Genomic DNA, 17,349 nt, shown 5'->3' with positions numbered 1-17,349 from the left:
ACATAAAAACTAAATTTAAAAAAAGGTATTGTGTCCATCTACAACAACAACAAAAAAAAAAAAATTTTTAAAAAGCATAAGGAAACTACAGTGAGTGGTGGTACCCCAGAATTTGTTGACCCTGATATCTGGAGAATGGGGCAATAACATGAGTGTCCACAATGAGACAGACACCATGCTGGAAGTTTTACACACATTACATCTCATCTAATCCTTATAGTAGTCCTCTAACTATTGTTAGATATCATTCCCATTTCATACCTAAGGGAGACCTTGAGAAATTAAGAAAACTGCCCACTAGCCAAGAATTAAACCGAGGTTTCAAATTACAAATCTATTACTTTTCTCACTGCACCACCATACATAGTAGTTCTTATTTCAAAGTATTTATCATAAATTTTTCTAATCTAAACCTTACTATTATTCTCACTTGGAAAATCAAAAACCTCAACTTTACAGTTAGACAATCTGCCCAAAGTGGATAACAAAAATGTTAGTACTGATGCAGGACATTTGATCACAAAGTGGTCCTATTATCCAATAAAGTTTTACTTTAAAATAAATTCACAACATTCTCTTAAAGTTCAATTTATTTGAACCTTCAAAAGTTAAAGTGCTCAGGGCTGGGGTTGTAGCTCAATGGCAGAGCACATGCCTAACGTGTGACGCACTGGGTTCGATCCTCAGACCACATAAAAATAAGGTGTTGTATCCATCTACAACTAAAAAACAACAACAACAACAAAATTTAAAGGTGCTCAGAAAACAATATAAAGTTAAGGTGTTCTAACTATTAGTGGGAAAACACCATTTTTTCAATATGATTCTTAATCTTTATAAAGGAACTCATCTCTCCATTGGTCAAGTCTTTTCTTCAATGTAAGCATGTGCTTTAATTTCAAAATAATGAGATAACTCACATGTCATGACAACTAGTAAAAACAAAAATGAGTGGATAACTCTAATTTTAAAGAGACCCAAAAAATTACCTACATTTTCTATTATCACTCTGTGTCAAATCCTCCCAGTAAAGAAATGAATCTGATAGTGAGTGAAGAACTCAGGATCTCTCCACTATCCAAAACAATTATCTTTTCGCTCCAACAACAGATCTCCGGAAAACTCAAGCAAGGTTGGCAGATATACCAGAAGTGAGGATCAGCAAGACCACCCTAAATCAAAGGGTGACAGAAACTGACAAGGATTGGAATTCCTTGAGAATTCTAATAAGAGGTAAGAATAGCTACTTCAGAAAATAATTTGCCAACAAGAAATATCTATTTTTTAAAAATTCTCCAGTATATTATTAGTGAAAAACTTCCCCAAATATCAGCTCTGGCCTCTCTTGGTATCATTTGTTTAGCCTTTGGATTTCCCTTCCCTGTACCAACTAGACTTCCTACTAACAGTCACTTACCCCACTTACCAATTAATTGCCAAATTCCTCCACTACCAAAGATTAAGTTCCTAAAGATAGAAGGAAACTTATGGGTATGCTTATTGTACATTCTAAAGCTTTTTAATTTTCAGCAGTAATTTCTAAATCAGGTTGTAATTTATACTCTTAAAACAACTAGAAGCATCAAAAAGAAAAACACAGAACAGTTCACACTAAGAATATGTGAATAAACACAGTTTAAACAGAGACAGTTCTAGCCCTATTAACATATGTAAAATTAGTTGGGACAAATATCGAAGTTGTTACACGATAACACATCACTGATTCTGAAGGACATTTTTTATTAGCAGATACATAGAGAGAACGTATGGGCAAGAGAAGACATTAACCAAGCACAAAAAGCTTACAAATAAGCATGTAAGAAGGATTTTTTAATATATATATATATTTTTAGTTGTAGATGGACACAATACCCTTTATTTTTATGTGGTGCTGAGAATCGAACCCAGTGCCCCATACATGTGAGGCAAGTGCTCTGCCGCTGAACCACAATCCCATCCCAATCCATATTAGAGGAATTTGTGGGACAAAAAACTTCTAAGGACACTAACAGATGAAGTCATGCAATTCTCACATAGCTTCACATTCAAGCAGAATTGTTTCCCCTAAATCTAAAGGTTCTCTTCTGCCATGACTTATGCATTTGCCCTTATTACTTCCCTGCCTAGAAGGTTGTTCCCATCTCCCAATTCCTACTCCCCCTTTCAGCCCTTATTTGATGTTTTGTCTACTGAGCAGTAGTCACACAAATTTGCTGAGTCAGCTTACAGGAGAAATCATTTAGAAATTATTTATTCTCTGCAGCGAAGCACAGCATCTAACCTTTTTTAAGTTGTAATAGTGCATATTTACTACCTTAACGCTTTTCTTGAGCAACTTTTTACCCACTCTCACCTCAACTTAATGGGATTCTCCTTGGTTCACTACCAGAGAGGAAGCAAAACAGTATCACATACCATTCTGACTTTTTTTTTTTTTTTGCAAGTTGGCCAATGTATTTAGTTTACAAAATTCAGAATTTAAAAAATTTTTTATTAATGTAGATTTTATAGAGCATTCAAAAAAATATTTCCCATAAGTATGCCAGTGAAAATTTTTAATAACAGATCACAACCTCATAAATTACCAAAACACATTACACACAAAAACAATTTTCAATATTCTTGAAAATATTTTGCTTTACAAGAAATATAATGTGTGCACTTCTGTTCAGATTTTGCTGTTTTGAGATACTTCAGAAAAACAAAACTGACTCTTATACTAGGAACAAAAATCTAATATGAGTTTGTAATCATAGCCTCTGAAATTTCAAAAGTTGCCACAATATTTTTCCAATCCTGTAAACTCAGAGATATAACCCCTTGCTTCCTATCAAAGGAACTGGGATCACTTCCTTCACCCATTTGGTTAATATTAATTGGCTCTAATATTGGCAGCCTGTCTTGGTCAAGCCTTATTCTTGCAAAGCCATCTCTTATAATAAAAGAAACGTAGAATATATTCTCCACTGTACGAGAGAAAGAGTTTGGATCAATCACAAACTCAAAATAGGACACAGGAGTATCAGGATACTTTCGAAAGTAGGTTTGCAACAATCCCAAGATTCTTTCTACTTCTTTTTCTGTTGCTTCTTGGTTGGTACTCAGGTCCAACTTCCTCAACTTTGTAGGCATATCCCCATTTCCTTCCATTTTGCAAAATTTTTTGTGACGTTCAAGTCGGGGCTTTCGTACAAAAGGCTCAGACTTGAATGAACCAAAAATAAAGTGGAATGTTTCAGCTTGCAATATCCAGGATGTTGCTTCCTTCTGTACTGTCTCCCAAAAGGAAAGAGAGATATTGTCATCACAACCACTCAACTCATCACATTCGTCTTCCATCCAATTGAGGCCCACAAATATAAACAGAAAGTCACAAAACGCTACTTGATCAAAAAAGCTCATATCAGAATTTAACTGCTTTGCTTTTTCTTTACCCAAATCAGAAGCCAAAACAAGAAACTGGGCATCGAGGGCAGCCTCTCTCGTTCGGCTCACTCCATCAAATAGGACGTTGGCTTCCTCGAGGGCCTCGGTTAAGGAGTCGCTGGCCGTGTTCACTATGTCCTCTCGGTTCTGCTGGACACTGTACATGAGCTGCCGGTATTGCTTGCGGATGTTCCGACACTTCTCCTCGTCCTCGGTCTGACCCAGGAGGTGACAATCCAGCTCGGGGTCCCCGGAGCTGAGGTCGCTGAGGTCGTCAGAGCAGCTGTCCACCCCCACCACCACTTCCATCTTCCGGGGCTCCTCCTCCTCCTCCACCTGCTTCATGGAGCACGCACGGCAGGTGCCTGTCGCCACTGGCTCCTCGCCTCCCATCAGGGAACCTTGCTCATCAGACATGTCCGCAACCGGCAGCAAGCAGCCAACCGCCTTCAGAATGTTCCCGACGCTGGCGGAAATCCAAGGGGCAGTTGGAGAAGAGGAGGGATGCCAGCCCATGCGCAGTGCGGTGCGGACCTCTGCTGGGCTCGCCTCGCCCGGCCCCGCCCAGCTCCGCCCCGCCCCGCCCCCACCTCCTCCCGGCTGCAGCTTGCTCTGCGCTGCCCACCCTAGCGTTAGCCCACTGGCCTGCGCAATGCAAAGAACCAGCGCAACAATGGACCCCCAGCCCCGTACGGAAATAATTCCCATTCAAGAGGCAGCTATTGTAATTTTCAGCAACGACAAAACAACCTAACTTTCAAAGAAACACTTGGACAACAACTAAAGGTCCTACGCTTTAATTAAAACGTTCCCTGCCATACATTGAAATGAGGTCCACATACTTCGTTCTGTGATTTAAAGCTTTTATTTAATGCTTGTTTTTAATAACTAGTGTGGCTAAACTGCTGGTAAGGCCAAGTTAAGGTCGAGGGCCCTGAAATGAAGAACCCTCATTAAAATTAGGCGAAATAAAGTTCCCAGGTGCAAGGTGACTGGAAATCACACAAATGTAATCGGGTTAATTAACCTTTGCTAGCCCTCAAAAAGCCAAATCCCTGCTCAGGTTATAACTGAGTGATAGAATGCTTACTTGGGTTCATTCCCAGTACTGGGGAGAGGGGGAAGGGGGGGGGGGGCGTGCGCACAAAATCCTCTGCAATTTACCAATTCACCTCATGGGGTAGGATCTTTCAAGAGAAAATGCGCAAGATGCACTTGTGACCTTTGGTTTTCCACTGCCTCAGAGAGGAAAAAGAAAATGGGTAGATAGGGCTTTTCCACAAAACATATTTGGAAGTCTATCAAAGGTTAACAGCCACCTAAAAAATGAACAAAGCTATGAGGATTTTAAACATGTTATAAGGATATGCAAGTGAAGTCTGTAAATTGGGTAAGTATGTGTTGGAAAATTCACCCCCTTGCTCACTGGAAATTCAAGTGCCAGTTCATGAAGCTACTCAGGTTATCAGTCACACATGTAGAAATGTGTAACTGACAATGGAAGGACTACATAATTAGGACATGCCTAATCCCCAAAAGCTTTTCAAAACTGCAACCGTTTCCCCTTAAAAAAAAAAAAAAAAAAGTGGACCCATGTGCTGCATCTGGCAATCACAAATTTCAACTAACCAGGAAACAAATTGGCCCTACCTACTCTTCCTGTGCATCTAGACCAGTTTTTCTTTTGATCTAGTTTCCTGCATGTGAATAAACAGTAAAACCTATATTAACTCTAAAATTCTTACCTTACCATTCATCCATAATTTTTTTTAAGTAGGGGCAAATCAGGAAAAAACATGCACTTTTCAGAATCATCCATTATGGTTATTTGTGTGTGGATGTACTGTATTATCCTGGCCTATTAGAGTGTGAGGTTTGCAAAAACAAAAACTTGACTTTAAATATTCCAAACAACTGATCTTATATGGATGCACTTGGGTATGTACTGACTGAATAAGTAATATACTTTAAGAACTTTGTTCCAGTACTGTTACAAAAGTTATTTGGTGGCAAAGATTAATTTCACAAGATTAGTAGAATAGATTCTACACAATGAAGGCAAAAATCAATTGTCTTTCAGAAAGTGTCTTATCCCTCCTCTGAAACAAAGAAAAAACAAAGACCCAGCATCATCAAAGGGCTATCTTCTTCCCATCTGGCCAATCACAAATTAATACTCAAACCTCTCTTAAATCTCAGGTCAAAATGTAGTTAAGAACTCCAAGATCCAAATCCAAAAAAAGTCTACTTTTACAGTAAACCATATTTTGAGGAGTGTATTTCAATCAATTTTAAATTCAATAAAAGCAATTTATAATTAAAAAATACTCCAAAAGATATGACAATCTCTCATTCTAACCTTTTTTTTTTTTTTTTTAGAAAAATCTGGTAATTCTCCCAAACTACTCAGAAAGTATCACAAATATCATTTACAGGGATTTCTCAGAAGATAACAGCTCATACAACTTGCTCAGAATTAACACTACATCAAAATGAGCATGATGTTATTAAAAACTGTCACTTCCAGTACTGAATTCATTCTATGCTGTATCAGGTCCTCAGGAACCTTATAATATGTAATTTAGGTCATCCGCAGAAAGGTAAACTTGTATAATTATATTCAGCCTTTAAGTCTGCACACAATTTTAGTGTTTCTATCAAGTAAAACTATCTCAAGTTCAATGTTTTTTCCTCAGTCACTTAAATGGGATTTCTACACTTATGAATCCTTAAATCATTAAAACTGATTTTCTAACCTAAGATCCAACTACTACTAATTATTATAAATGTAACTTAAAGAGGAAGAAACGGCAACACATAATTTCAAGTGATATTGGTGAACTTTTCCAGGACTTGGAACAGAAAGCACAGTGCAGTTTTCCTCTGGTTTTTCCTTTCCTCTCCTGTCTGAAGAACTCCTACCCAAGGCTCAACTGACCCTCCATTTTTTTTCTTCCATCTTTTCTTCCATATTTTTTTGTTCCTGTCCCAGAAGTTCAGACTGATTTACGGAAAGACCATTACAACAAATAGATTTTGTGACTTTTTCCAGCCAACATGAGAATCAGAGTGGAGTCCCACAGTCTGACAGCTGGTTACACATGTCCCACTATCAGCTACCTCCCAAAGCTTTTCTGTACTTTCTCATAGCAGCTTCTGTCCTCTCGACCCACCATCAGGGTATCTGTTTAATAATGAGTTGTGAAGACAGGTGATAAAATTTCTGGTTTCATTTACAACAGACAGTAGATAGGGTGTGAGGTACACTTTCTCTTTCACCTTAATTTCCTTTAAATTTATGTTTGTATAAATTTTTTGCTTTGTCTTTTGTAGTATATATTAAAGTTAAAACTTTGTTATGATCAAGGGATCTGGTTTTCGTTTTGTTTTGGTACCAAGGATTGACCCCAGGGTCACTTAACCACTGAGCCACATCCCCAGTCCTTCTTATTTTTAGACAAGGTCTTAATAAATTGCTTAATGCCTCACAAATTTGCTGAGGCTGGCCTTGAACTTGTGATCCTCCTGCCTCAGCCTCCGAGGTCACTGGGATTATAAGCATGCACCACCATGGTCAGTAAGAGATCTGTTTTTAAAAGGAGTTTCTAAGTGGGAGGGAAAAAACAACCAACCATGCATAGTGGCAGGAGACAACAAACCTGAGTTCTGGTCTTGATCTGTCAGCTAATGGTATTACCTTTAAGCAGACTGCTTAACTCTCATCCTCCAGTGACCTCATGCATAAGATGGGAATACTTAACTATTTATATCATACAATTACTAAGTACTGAATGAGGATTATATAACAGATCAGGCAATATTTTCAACTATTGAGTAGGTACTCAATAAATTGTAAAGTATCCCCAAAATAGCTGATGTTTAATAAATATCAGACACTAATAAGAAAAAAATTTATATGCAAACTAGAAGCTTCACTCCTTATTGTTGCTCTAGAAACAACAACAAAAAAAGGTCTTAAAGCTTAAAATCAGTAAAAAGTAATAAAGGAATATATTCCACTACAACAAAGATATCTGCCATACAACAAAAAAGTTAAAACCTACTAAGTTTCAACTACTGAAAATATGCATATGACTTTGAAGGTTAAATTTCTCCACAGGTATTTTTAAGCAGATCCACAAAGAATCTGAGTTTACATGCAAAATTACTTAATAATTACTTATTATCATTAATAATTGTTTATCTCATGAACAGCTCCTTAAATTCCAAACTTTTTTAAAAGTACAGTATCCAAAAACGGCTTTGAATAACTACTCTGTTCAAATAAAATGACATTATTATTGTTATAGTAGGGCTGGGGATAGAACCCAGGCAAGAGCTCTGTCACTGAGCTACACCCCATCCCAAGATGGCATTACTATTTGTAAAGTAAAAGTTAAAATGAAAGCCAGGTCACACTAAATAATATGGACTGCCACACACGGAAATTTAAAAAACCACCACCCTTGACTTGTGGTCAAGGCCCACACTTACTGACATTTAAAACTCTGCACTAGTGACATGCCAAGCTCCAATAGCATAAACAAGGGTGTTGAGATAGCCCCAACCACACCTCAGAAGTCAGCAATGAGCATCATTCTGACAGACTGAGGGAGGGGCACTAGGTGTGTGGCTATTAAAGGTGGCAGTGTTGAAGGAGCTCAGCTCTGGAGGCCTGGGTTCAAATAAAAAACATGTTTTCTCATTTTCTTCAGCCTTTGAGTTTCCTCACTTGTACAATCTGTCTCTGTCTCTCCAACTTTTTGTAGTGCTGGGGATTGGACCCAGGGCCTTGTGCATGCTAGACAAGCATTCTTAGCACTATCTACCCCCCTACCCACCACAAATGTATTTTATTTAAATATTTCATCCTACAGTTTGGTTATTAAGGGACAACAAACTCATTACCAAGCTCCTCTGACAACACAGGTGCCTGATGAAGAGTAGCTAAAGAGACCTGATACGGCTTCTTCCCAACTGACCTGGACACTTCTGAATAAAATGCTCAAAGCTGACAATGTTACTGTCACACAGCTTTTTAAAAATTCTAAACTGCTTCCCCATGAGCTACCAAGAATCTTCTGAACAACTTAGAGCCCATCTTCAATGAAATCAGAACCTGAGATCTAAGTTCTTCCCTGAGTGAGTCTCTGTCCCTACCTCCATCCATTCACTCAATAAATATTTTGCTAAAATGTACATGTGGTGTTAAAAAATGCATAGAAAATAGGAAAATGTATCATTGTCTCCTAACTTAATAGGCACCGTGTTTCATTCAACAAGCCTCTAACGAATGAACACCTCCTGTATACCAGAACTATGCCAGGAATATCAAGATGAATCAGGAGCACCACCGCACCAAGGAGGCAGGCATGTGGCTCAAAATAACAAAAACCGAATGCTAGAGGTGTGAGCGAACCAGAGCCAGCCCTGAGGATAGAAGGCCTTTCTTTGGGTCCCAGTCCTAGCTCTGCCACCTCACCAGCCTCGCGATTAGGACATGCTCCTCTAACTCTGAAGGTCTTCATTCCTGTTTCTGACACTACCACCTGCTTCAGAGGACTGCTGGGAGGACTTAGAATCTAATGTCTAACAGCATTCCACACAGCAGGCATGTCCACTTAGACATGAGCACCACACAGCTGCAACCACAAGCACAGAATACACCTAGCTCTCCACCCTTGATGTGTAAGCCAAAAAATTATCATTGGCAGGATTCCTCCTTTCCAGAGATAAGGAGTTGTGGGAAATGATGTGGGAACACAGCAGAGGAAAAGACCAGCCAAATCTGGTCTTGTACTGTGGACTAGGAGATGCTGGGAAAAGTTGATTTGAGTAAAAAGAGTCATCAGGAATTAAAACAGAGTACAGGGCAAGCAGGGGATACTTTAGGGAGAACAGTGTTCCAGGAGTCTGCAGTAGGTGAGGGAGTACAGCGGGAGATAACCAGAAAAGCTGGTTGGGGCCAGGGCCCAGAAGGCACAGGATACCTAGCTAAGGAGTGTACTCTTTATCCTAGATGCAGATTGGGCTATGGGGAAGTGGCAGTCAGGAAGATGACTCTGGCAGCAGACAGGCTGGGGAGGAATGGAGAGTGGGAGGCCAGTTAGAGATGGTTGAGATGGTGTAGGCAAGAGGAAATGAGTACCTTGACCCAAGCAGAACTCAACAGTAGCAAGAGGCAGATGCATGTGGGAAGAGTCAGGCCTGGTGAGTGAACAGACCAGAAAGGCAAGAGGAGCTCTGAAGCCTGGACCACAGAACAATGATGCTGCTGTGAAAGATGGACAGCAAAAAGAAGTTCACACTGTCACCTGGCCGAAGTGGTCAAAGGGCACGTAGGGTCTGAACATGGATTCACAATCAGTAAAATTTATTATCAGCACGAAATACATTTCTTTACGATAACAATCTATGCTTCTTTCAAATGTCAGTAGTCCTTATCCTTATTTCCTTCTAAGGTAAACGAGAGATCTGCTCATTTCCCTCACCTTCAAGGCAATCCTCCAACCCTCTTTCAGGCCTCAGCCTTAAGCAGGCTAAAAACAGTTCCACTACTCCCAGTGCTCCAAAGAGATGACCTCTATCAAAGGAAGGAATCAAAGAAATTGAGTTTTCTGTCAGTTTTGGTAGAGTAGTGAGAAAGAGAGGGAATGGAGAGTCAATCAAGTACTACTCATCTCCTTATGTCCATTCAGCTAAGAGGCTGGTTTCTGAGTCTTTGTTTCAGCATCTACCTCCCAAGGAAAGACTATGGACCACCACAACCGACTGCAACATGATCATATCCGGGCTCCCACTGCAACTGTCCACACAATTCACTAGGATGTTAAGGTCCTCTGTTGCTTTGTGTCCCTCATCTCTTCTATTACTACCCTAAAGGAATAAAGTCCCATGTTGTCAGTGTCGGTCCCATCACCCTAGATTATCATCTCAAACTACTGAAGACTTACCTACATCTAACTCTTAGTGTTCCATCAAGTAAGTTTTCACTCACTTTGCTTCTCCCCTCAATACCACCAAGACGCATTTACACAAGTGATTTCAAACTCTGGAATTCTGGAAACACTGATTCACAAACAAGGAGGTTCCCTACAGGAACACTTGTAATCCTGCCTTAAAAACTAAGATGTTTATGAAAACCAGATGTTTACATCTGAGCACCAAGAACTCTATTCATAGTTCTTAGGTAGTCTCTTAACTCCAATTTCACACACAAAGAGCTTACTTCTAGACTTCTGTTCAATGACACAGTGTTCAACAGAAAGCTTACTTCCTTGTTGAGTTCCCATTTCCTGTCTTCTCACTAATATTTTGAGAGTATCAAAAAGCAGTCCTTCATTTTCCCCAATTATAATGATTATGTCAACTGATCTTGATCAAACTGCCTTATACATTAAAGTAGCCTCAAGCTTATTTCCCACAAGAATTAACAGGAAGAGGATTATTTAAAATAAACAGAACAAAAAAGCCAGCTCCCTGCCCACTTCCAGAAGGTCTACTTCTGAACTGGGCAAAGCTCCAGCCTGCGAGTTTCCCAGGCACTGCAGAGGACTCTGTGCAGGTGATCCACAGGCTGAACTTTCAGACACACACTTCTAGAAGCCTTCATCCTTTAGGCTCATCAGTTCCTCCCAGAAGGGTTCTTCTCTATAGTACACTCACTATGAAAAGCAAGGTAGGTTTTGCTGCTGTTGGGGGAGGATGGGGGACAAGGGAAGAAGCTATATAAAAAAGAGAAAGCAAAAGCAGACGTCATGATTACTTTCCTATCCATTATTCACACTGCGATTAAACTATGAAACCTTAATATTTTTTAAAAATTATGAACTTTAGGATCATCACACTAACCCCATAAACCTTTCTCCACTCAAACCCAATGTTCCCTAAATATGTTTAAAACCCAGCAGTTAGGCCCAATGTAAGCAACAACACACTAGAAGTTCACAAACCTTTCAAGCCAGTAGCCCCTATCTCCTTGTGTCTCAGCAAAAATAAAATAAGCAGAAACCAAAAATTAAATCAAATGATACAAAAAGTAGAATGGTAAGTTTACTTAAAACATTTGCTAAATGTAAAGTATGTATGGGTGGTACGTTTTTCATTAATGGTATCATACAACTCACCGTATGTCTAAAATCAACAGATCATGTGGAGTTGAAAACATTAGATCACATCCATAGAGTTCCAAAATTTATAAAATGATTATTTTACTCCCACTGATGCTTAACCGGGAGCATCAAAAGGATTACATAAAAATCAAATGCCTATATAACTTTGTAAACTTATGACACAGATGAAGAGAAAAGAATAAACTGACCAGGAGAAATATTAATACACCTTTGTCTCACATTACTTGGAAATAAAAGTCTGAGTAACATAATTATTTTAACTGAAGTTAAAAGCCTTTTTATGTCCTTTATTATTATGTCCTTTATTATTTTACATTAATTAGCTATTTGTCTTTGAAGTCTAGTTCCATTTTCTATACTCATTCATCAAAAAGGTAAATAAGTCTTTTAAAAATATAGTAAAAAAAAAATACAAATTAATTGTTAATGCTATTCCTAAGGGTGCAAACTACTAAATACATTTTTATGGTTAAGGCAGGCCTCAGGTTTACTTCAAAAAAGCAAATGTTCAAATATATGTTCTATTTCTTAAAAACTACATTGATACAACACCTCCCAGCTACAAGGAAGACTGAGGTAGGAGGATGTAAGTTGGAGGTCAAGCCTGGACAACTTAGCAAGGCCTTGTCCAAAAATAAAAGTTAAAAAGGACTTGGGATGTAGCTCAGTGGTAGAGTGATTGCCTAGCAAGCCCAAGGTTTGATTACCGCCTCCCACAAAAAACCTACATAGATACAAATGTTTAAGGACAAAAAGGCAATCTCCAGAAATCAAAACGATGGCGGAAGGTGATGGAATACAGGAGGCTTTCTAACCTGGCAATCAACCACACAGGATGTGGAACATCCACCAGGCTGTCCTATCTGCTCAACCCAAAGAGAACATTTCTCTTTTCCTTTCTACCACCCAATTATCAACTTCTGGGCTACAAAAGAGCCTCCTGAGGGGAAATGAAATCACCACAGGGATTTCTTGGTTGCTGTCCTCGGAGCCTGGGGTTCTGGGTCCCCCCAGCCCTCAGAGAATTAAAGAGGAAGGCCATAGGGGCCAGTCTGATGACGAAGATAGGCATTTCCTGATGGCCTTTTCTAAGGACTTCCCTAAACCATTTAAGACACTACACCACCAGTAAATTTTAAAATTATTTGCATTAACTGGAAGGGAGAGAGGAAGGAAGACAAAGGACACTTTGGAAGTTATCTCGTCCGGGGACGGGGGCGCTCACTGTAACCTCAGCTACTTGAGACTGAGGACCGCAAGCTGGAGGTCAGCCTGAGCAACGTCGTGAGAACCAATCGCAAAATAAAAAGGGCTGGGGACGTGGCTCAGTGTAGGGCGCCCCCGGGTTCAATCCCAATACCGAAAGAAAACAACAAAAGGTCATCTTAACCGAGAGCGGTTTCGCGTTTCCCTAGCGCTCCCGCGGCCTGGCCAGACCCGGCCACACGTGCGCCGGCTGGGCGCGGCTTGCCCTCGGGAGGCGCCGGCCCGGCCGCACGGCCTCGGGCTCGGGAAGGAGGCTGCGGCCGCCGGGGCCCGCGGCGCGCTCGTACCTTCGGGGTCGGGCCACGGCCGCGCGTCTGCTCCCGCTCCACGGACACCCGGGCCCTCGGGCTTGCCCCGCCAGTCGGCTAGCGCTCCTCGCCACCTCCCGCGGTCCTCCGAGGCACAAAAGCCCCGGCGATCGTGAGCTCGGCGCCGCGGAGCAACGCGGCGGGGCGGGGCGGGGCGGGGCGGGGCGGGGCTTCCGGCGGCCGCAGCCGGCAACCAGCGCCCGGGGCTCCGCGCTGCACGCCGAGCTCACCGGCTGGGAACCCCCTGATTGGAGGCCGCTGTGAACCTGAGGGTTCCCGCCAAAGCCTCGCAAGGCTAAGCTTAAGCTCAACGGCCTGCTTTTCCAGTAAGTCCGGAATTCAGAAAGCTTCAAAAAATCACTTTACGACACAATTATCTCAGCTTTCTCAACACCTCCGCGTGGATCTTGCTTTGAAGTTTGCGCCCACAGGGAATGCCAAAATCCAACTTCCAACTTCCCTTGCAATCTGAAACCACCGGGAGAAATTAACATTATGCCAACTTTGGGGTTTTTAAAAAGAATCCTGAAGCAATTCTAGGTGAGAACAGGAACTAACGATCCAATTTCCCAAAGGGGTGAACTCAGCAGAGATTCAGACAGTGGCAGAATTCAAAGCCGTCTGCACTGACCCAGGCCTGGTGCTTTGCACGGGTTACCCTTTCATCCCCCCAGCTGTACTGCAGATGTAGGATTTCACCAGCCCATCAAGCGAATCAGGAAACCGAGGGTAGAAAAGCCAAGGAGCCTGTCAGAGTTCCAGCAGCGTCCACAGCACGAGCAAGATTCAGCTCCTAACACTAGCCAGCACTGCCTCGCTGAATAAGTAAGAGCCAGGTGGCAGTCGAGGCTGCCCTGTTTCCTAATGTCTGGATGGGCAAGCCACTTGTCAAAACACGGAGTTTACACGAGCTTTGCCAGTTTCTCCAGATGCCTGAGGATTAAACGGTGTGAAAATTCCTGGAAAGGCGTGCTGCCGTCAAGGATGTGCCAATCCACACCTCAATACACTGCCTTCTACATTTCAAGACTCGTGCTCCAGAAATGATACAAAACCCCATTTTCTCAGAGTCTGAAAGAGGCTACCAAGAGAATGAGCGAGGAAACCACCGCTGACAGGGGGCCAACCTCACCAACCACAGGCAGCAGCTGGCGCGACCCGGCCCGCACTGCACGCTGCCGACAAGCTCGCTCTCGCTGGCCCTACAAGAGCCGCGACCCTCTCGGACCTCACCCCCTTTCCCCCGACCCCTGGGGCCCGCCGATGCACCGCCGGCGCTGGCTCAGCCCCGCCAGCAGCCGTGCTCACCTGCCGGGTGCCTGGGCGCCGAGCGCGCTCTGCTTCCAGCGGCCGCGGAGCTCCCAGGAAGGGAGAAGCGCGGAGACGGCAAGGTCCCCGGGCACCGCACCTGCGGCCGGGACGCAGTGCCCGACTGAGGCTGGCCGAGGCGACTGGCCAGCTGGTTCCTAGTGGCTATGAGAAGCCACGCCCTGCTCTAAGCGGGAGGGTGAACCGCCAGAGTCAGAATGACGAAGCAAAAATGCACTCCTCGTGCAGTCTTGGCAGCCGCTGCCGCTAGGCTGGGCAAAGTGGGAGCTCCTAATTGGGCGACGGCGTCTCCTGCCTCCCGGTGGCCGCCTCCAGCGCGAGACTGGGGTGGAAACAGAGGAACCAGAACTAAGTAAGAGCTGCTAGCTGGACTATGCCCTCAGGCACTGGCTCAAGAACTGGCTGCCCGCTTTAGTCCGGTGAGGATCTTTAGAAATACTGAAGCTTGGCTCCCACACAGACAGTCTGTCATCTTTGGTATGGAGTGACCTGGGTATCTAGCTTTTAGAACTTTGACTAGTTGACAGCAAAACTGGGAACCCACTGCCCTAAGGTAATGCATTAGTCCTCTGGGTAATTCCCTAAAGGAAGTTAAGCATCCATTTCATCCTGACTAATCCTGCAGTGACACATTCTCAACAGCACAAAACTTCCCCGTCGCGCACTTCCTCCCACCACACTCAGGTTTGGGTTTGTCTCGTTTGTTTTAAGGAAAGCTCAGCGTGCATTTGACGCAGGCGGTTCCAGGTACCTGCCTCCCCTGCCCGCAGCGAGCCCTGCCCTCTGCGCTTCCCTGTTCTTGCTCGGGTTCTCACTCAGCACCTTCACCAGTCTGTGGCCACGAATGCTTGCTGAATAAATAAACCACCGTTACGTCTTTCCCACCTCTTTGGAAGACGCCACACTGAAGGACACAAGGTGAAAGGGCTGCAGGCTCCTAACTGCAGGGAGAAGCCACGCCTCCTCTGAACTGGCTCCTCCTTCCAGCCCCTTCCCAGGTAGTCAGAGGCTGCTTTAGCTCACACACTACACACACCGCACACGCTCTACACACACTAAACCACACTCCCTGTGTGTGAGCACTTCACCCGAATCTGGGGATGGCCTAGTATATAGGTATTCAGGAAACAATGTTATTAAGGGGTGGAAAATGGAAAAGAAAGCTGGGGCAAGGGAAGACACACTCCATGTACTCCTCCTGAGTCAAGCTCCTTACGAACCGTTTTCTATGCCTTATCTCATTTAACTATACAATAACAGCCCGTGAACTAGAAGCATAAGCTTCTCATTCTTAAAAATATACAGGAACTACAGCTTGTTGCAAAAGCATGACATAGGATGGGGGCGGATTTTTTAAAAAATAATTTAATTTGAAATAATGAAATAAACACCTTGATGAAACACCTGTTCGATTTCAGGAGCCTCGACACTGACTGCATCTTGTCTGGACAGACAGTTCAAGGTGATTATAGTTAATGTTTTCCAACTGCATGTGAGAAAAGGCTAGATGAGTCATTTTATCTTACATTGTTCTTAGGTAAGCAAATTATAACACAAATCCCCAGATTAGTTCCACGTAGTTACTTTCTTTTTAAGTTAAAAAAAAAATCACCATTTTAAACACACCTTCTTGGGAAGATTATAACTCATTGGTACAGCACATGTTTAGCATGCTTTGAGCCCTGGGTTCCTACCCAGAGCCACAAAAATAAATAAATAAAACCCCTTCTATATAAAAGTATTGTATCCAACTTCAACTAAAAATAATAATAATAATAATAAAGAATACAGAGACCAGTTAAGAAGCCACTGTGGCCATGCCACAGTGACATAAACCTGTAATCCCAGGTGGCTGAGGCAGGAGGATTGCAAGTTCTAGACCAGCCTCAGCAACTTAGTGAGAAACTGTCTTAAAATATAAAAAAGGACTGGGGATGTAGCTCAGTGGTAAAGTGCCTCTGAGTTCAATCCCTGGTTACCACCACCACCACCACCACCCCAAAAAAAGAAAGAAAAAGAAGTTTCTGTGGTGGCCCAAGCTAGAGGTGATAAAGGCTTGGATTGGGTTGGTTTAGGGAGGTGAGAAAATACATTTGAAAGTTTACTGCAATTTGTAGATGGATGGAATGAGGAAACAAAAGAAAGAGAAGAATCTGTGATGATTCCAGACTTTTGGCCTTGACAACTGAGCAAATAGTGACATTATTTAATGAAAGGGAGAACAGTCAGGGAAGAGGGGGAAAGCAATAGCATGGGACAATTAGTTTTAGAGATCTATTAGTTTTCAAAATAGAGGTGTTAAATAAGCAGTTGGATATACAAATCTGGAGTTTCAGGGAGATCAGAATTAGAAATAAAAATGTAATAGTCAATAAAGACATTTAATGCAATGTGGATTACGGTTTTCCAGAAAAAATCTGTAGAGTAGCAGGGTGTGTGTGTATGTGTGTCTGTGTGTGTGTGTGTGTGTGTGTGCGTGCAAGTACATGTGCAGAGAGAAAGAGATGTTTTGGTAAAGGAAATTGAACCCAGGAGTGCTTAACCACTGAGCCCACTTCCCCAGCCCTTTTTATTTTTTATTTTGAGACAGGGTACCACTAAGTTGGTCAGGACCTCTTTGAGTTGCTGAGGATGGCCTCCAATTTGCAATCCTCCTGCCTCAGCCTCCCAAGACACTGGGATTAGAGGTGTGTGCCACATGGCTGGCTGAGAGATTTTTAAAATTGGCACATGATTATGAAAGCTGACAAGTCTAAGATCTACAGGGCTGGCCCAGAGGCTAGCAATTCAGGCAGCAGGCTGGAGGCAGAACTATTTCCTTTCAGGAGCCTTCAGTCTTTTCTTTTCAGTCCCTCAACAAATGAGATGAAGCCCATCTGCTTTACTCA

General features: G+C 42.5%; 2 protein-coding genes across 3 annotated transcripts in view; both read right to left on the bottom strand.

The window, feature by feature from the left end:
- The window catches only part of LOC139701306 (thioredoxin reductase 1, cytoplasmic), a 58,360-nt gene extending 43,789 nt beyond the window's left edge, over positions 1-14,571 (bottom strand). Inside the window, exon 1 of one of the 2 annotated variants that reach the window (XM_071607183.1) lies at positions 14,441-14,571. The gene's annotated coding sequence lies outside the window, so the exon portion shown is untranslated. Of the gene's footprint in view, positions 1-13,111; positions 13,259-14,440 lie in introns of those variants that run through there. The other variant, XM_071607182.1, reaches the window with a different exon arrangement.
- Positions 2,471-3,873, bottom strand: LOC114099859 (EP300-interacting inhibitor of differentiation 3). Its single transcript, XM_027944400.2, has one exon. It carries the CDS (start codon positions 3,841-3,843, stop codon positions 2,734-2,736), a length of 1,110 nt encoding a protein of 369 aa, XP_027800201.1. The 5' UTR covers positions 3,844-3,873; the 3' UTR covers positions 2,471-2,733.
- Positions 14,572-17,349: the final 2,778 nt, after the last annotated feature.

This window comes from Marmota flaviventris, unplaced genomic scaffold (genome assembly GCF_047511675.1).
Source record: "Marmota flaviventris isolate mMarFla1 unplaced genomic scaffold, mMarFla1.hap1 Scaffold_1063, whole genome shotgun sequence".
Classification (NCBI taxonomy): domain Eukaryota; kingdom Metazoa; phylum Chordata; class Mammalia; order Rodentia; family Sciuridae; genus Marmota; species Marmota flaviventris.
The sequence above is the reverse complement of the archived record's forward strand: the minus strand, read 5'-3'. Positions and strand labels throughout refer to the sequence as shown.

What these genes read in the sequence shown, in the direction of transcription:
- LOC114099859 (XM_027944400.2), bottom strand. Translation starts at nt 3,843, where the DNA reads ATGTCTGATGAGCAAGGTTCCCTGATGGGAGGCGAGGAGCCAGTGGCG.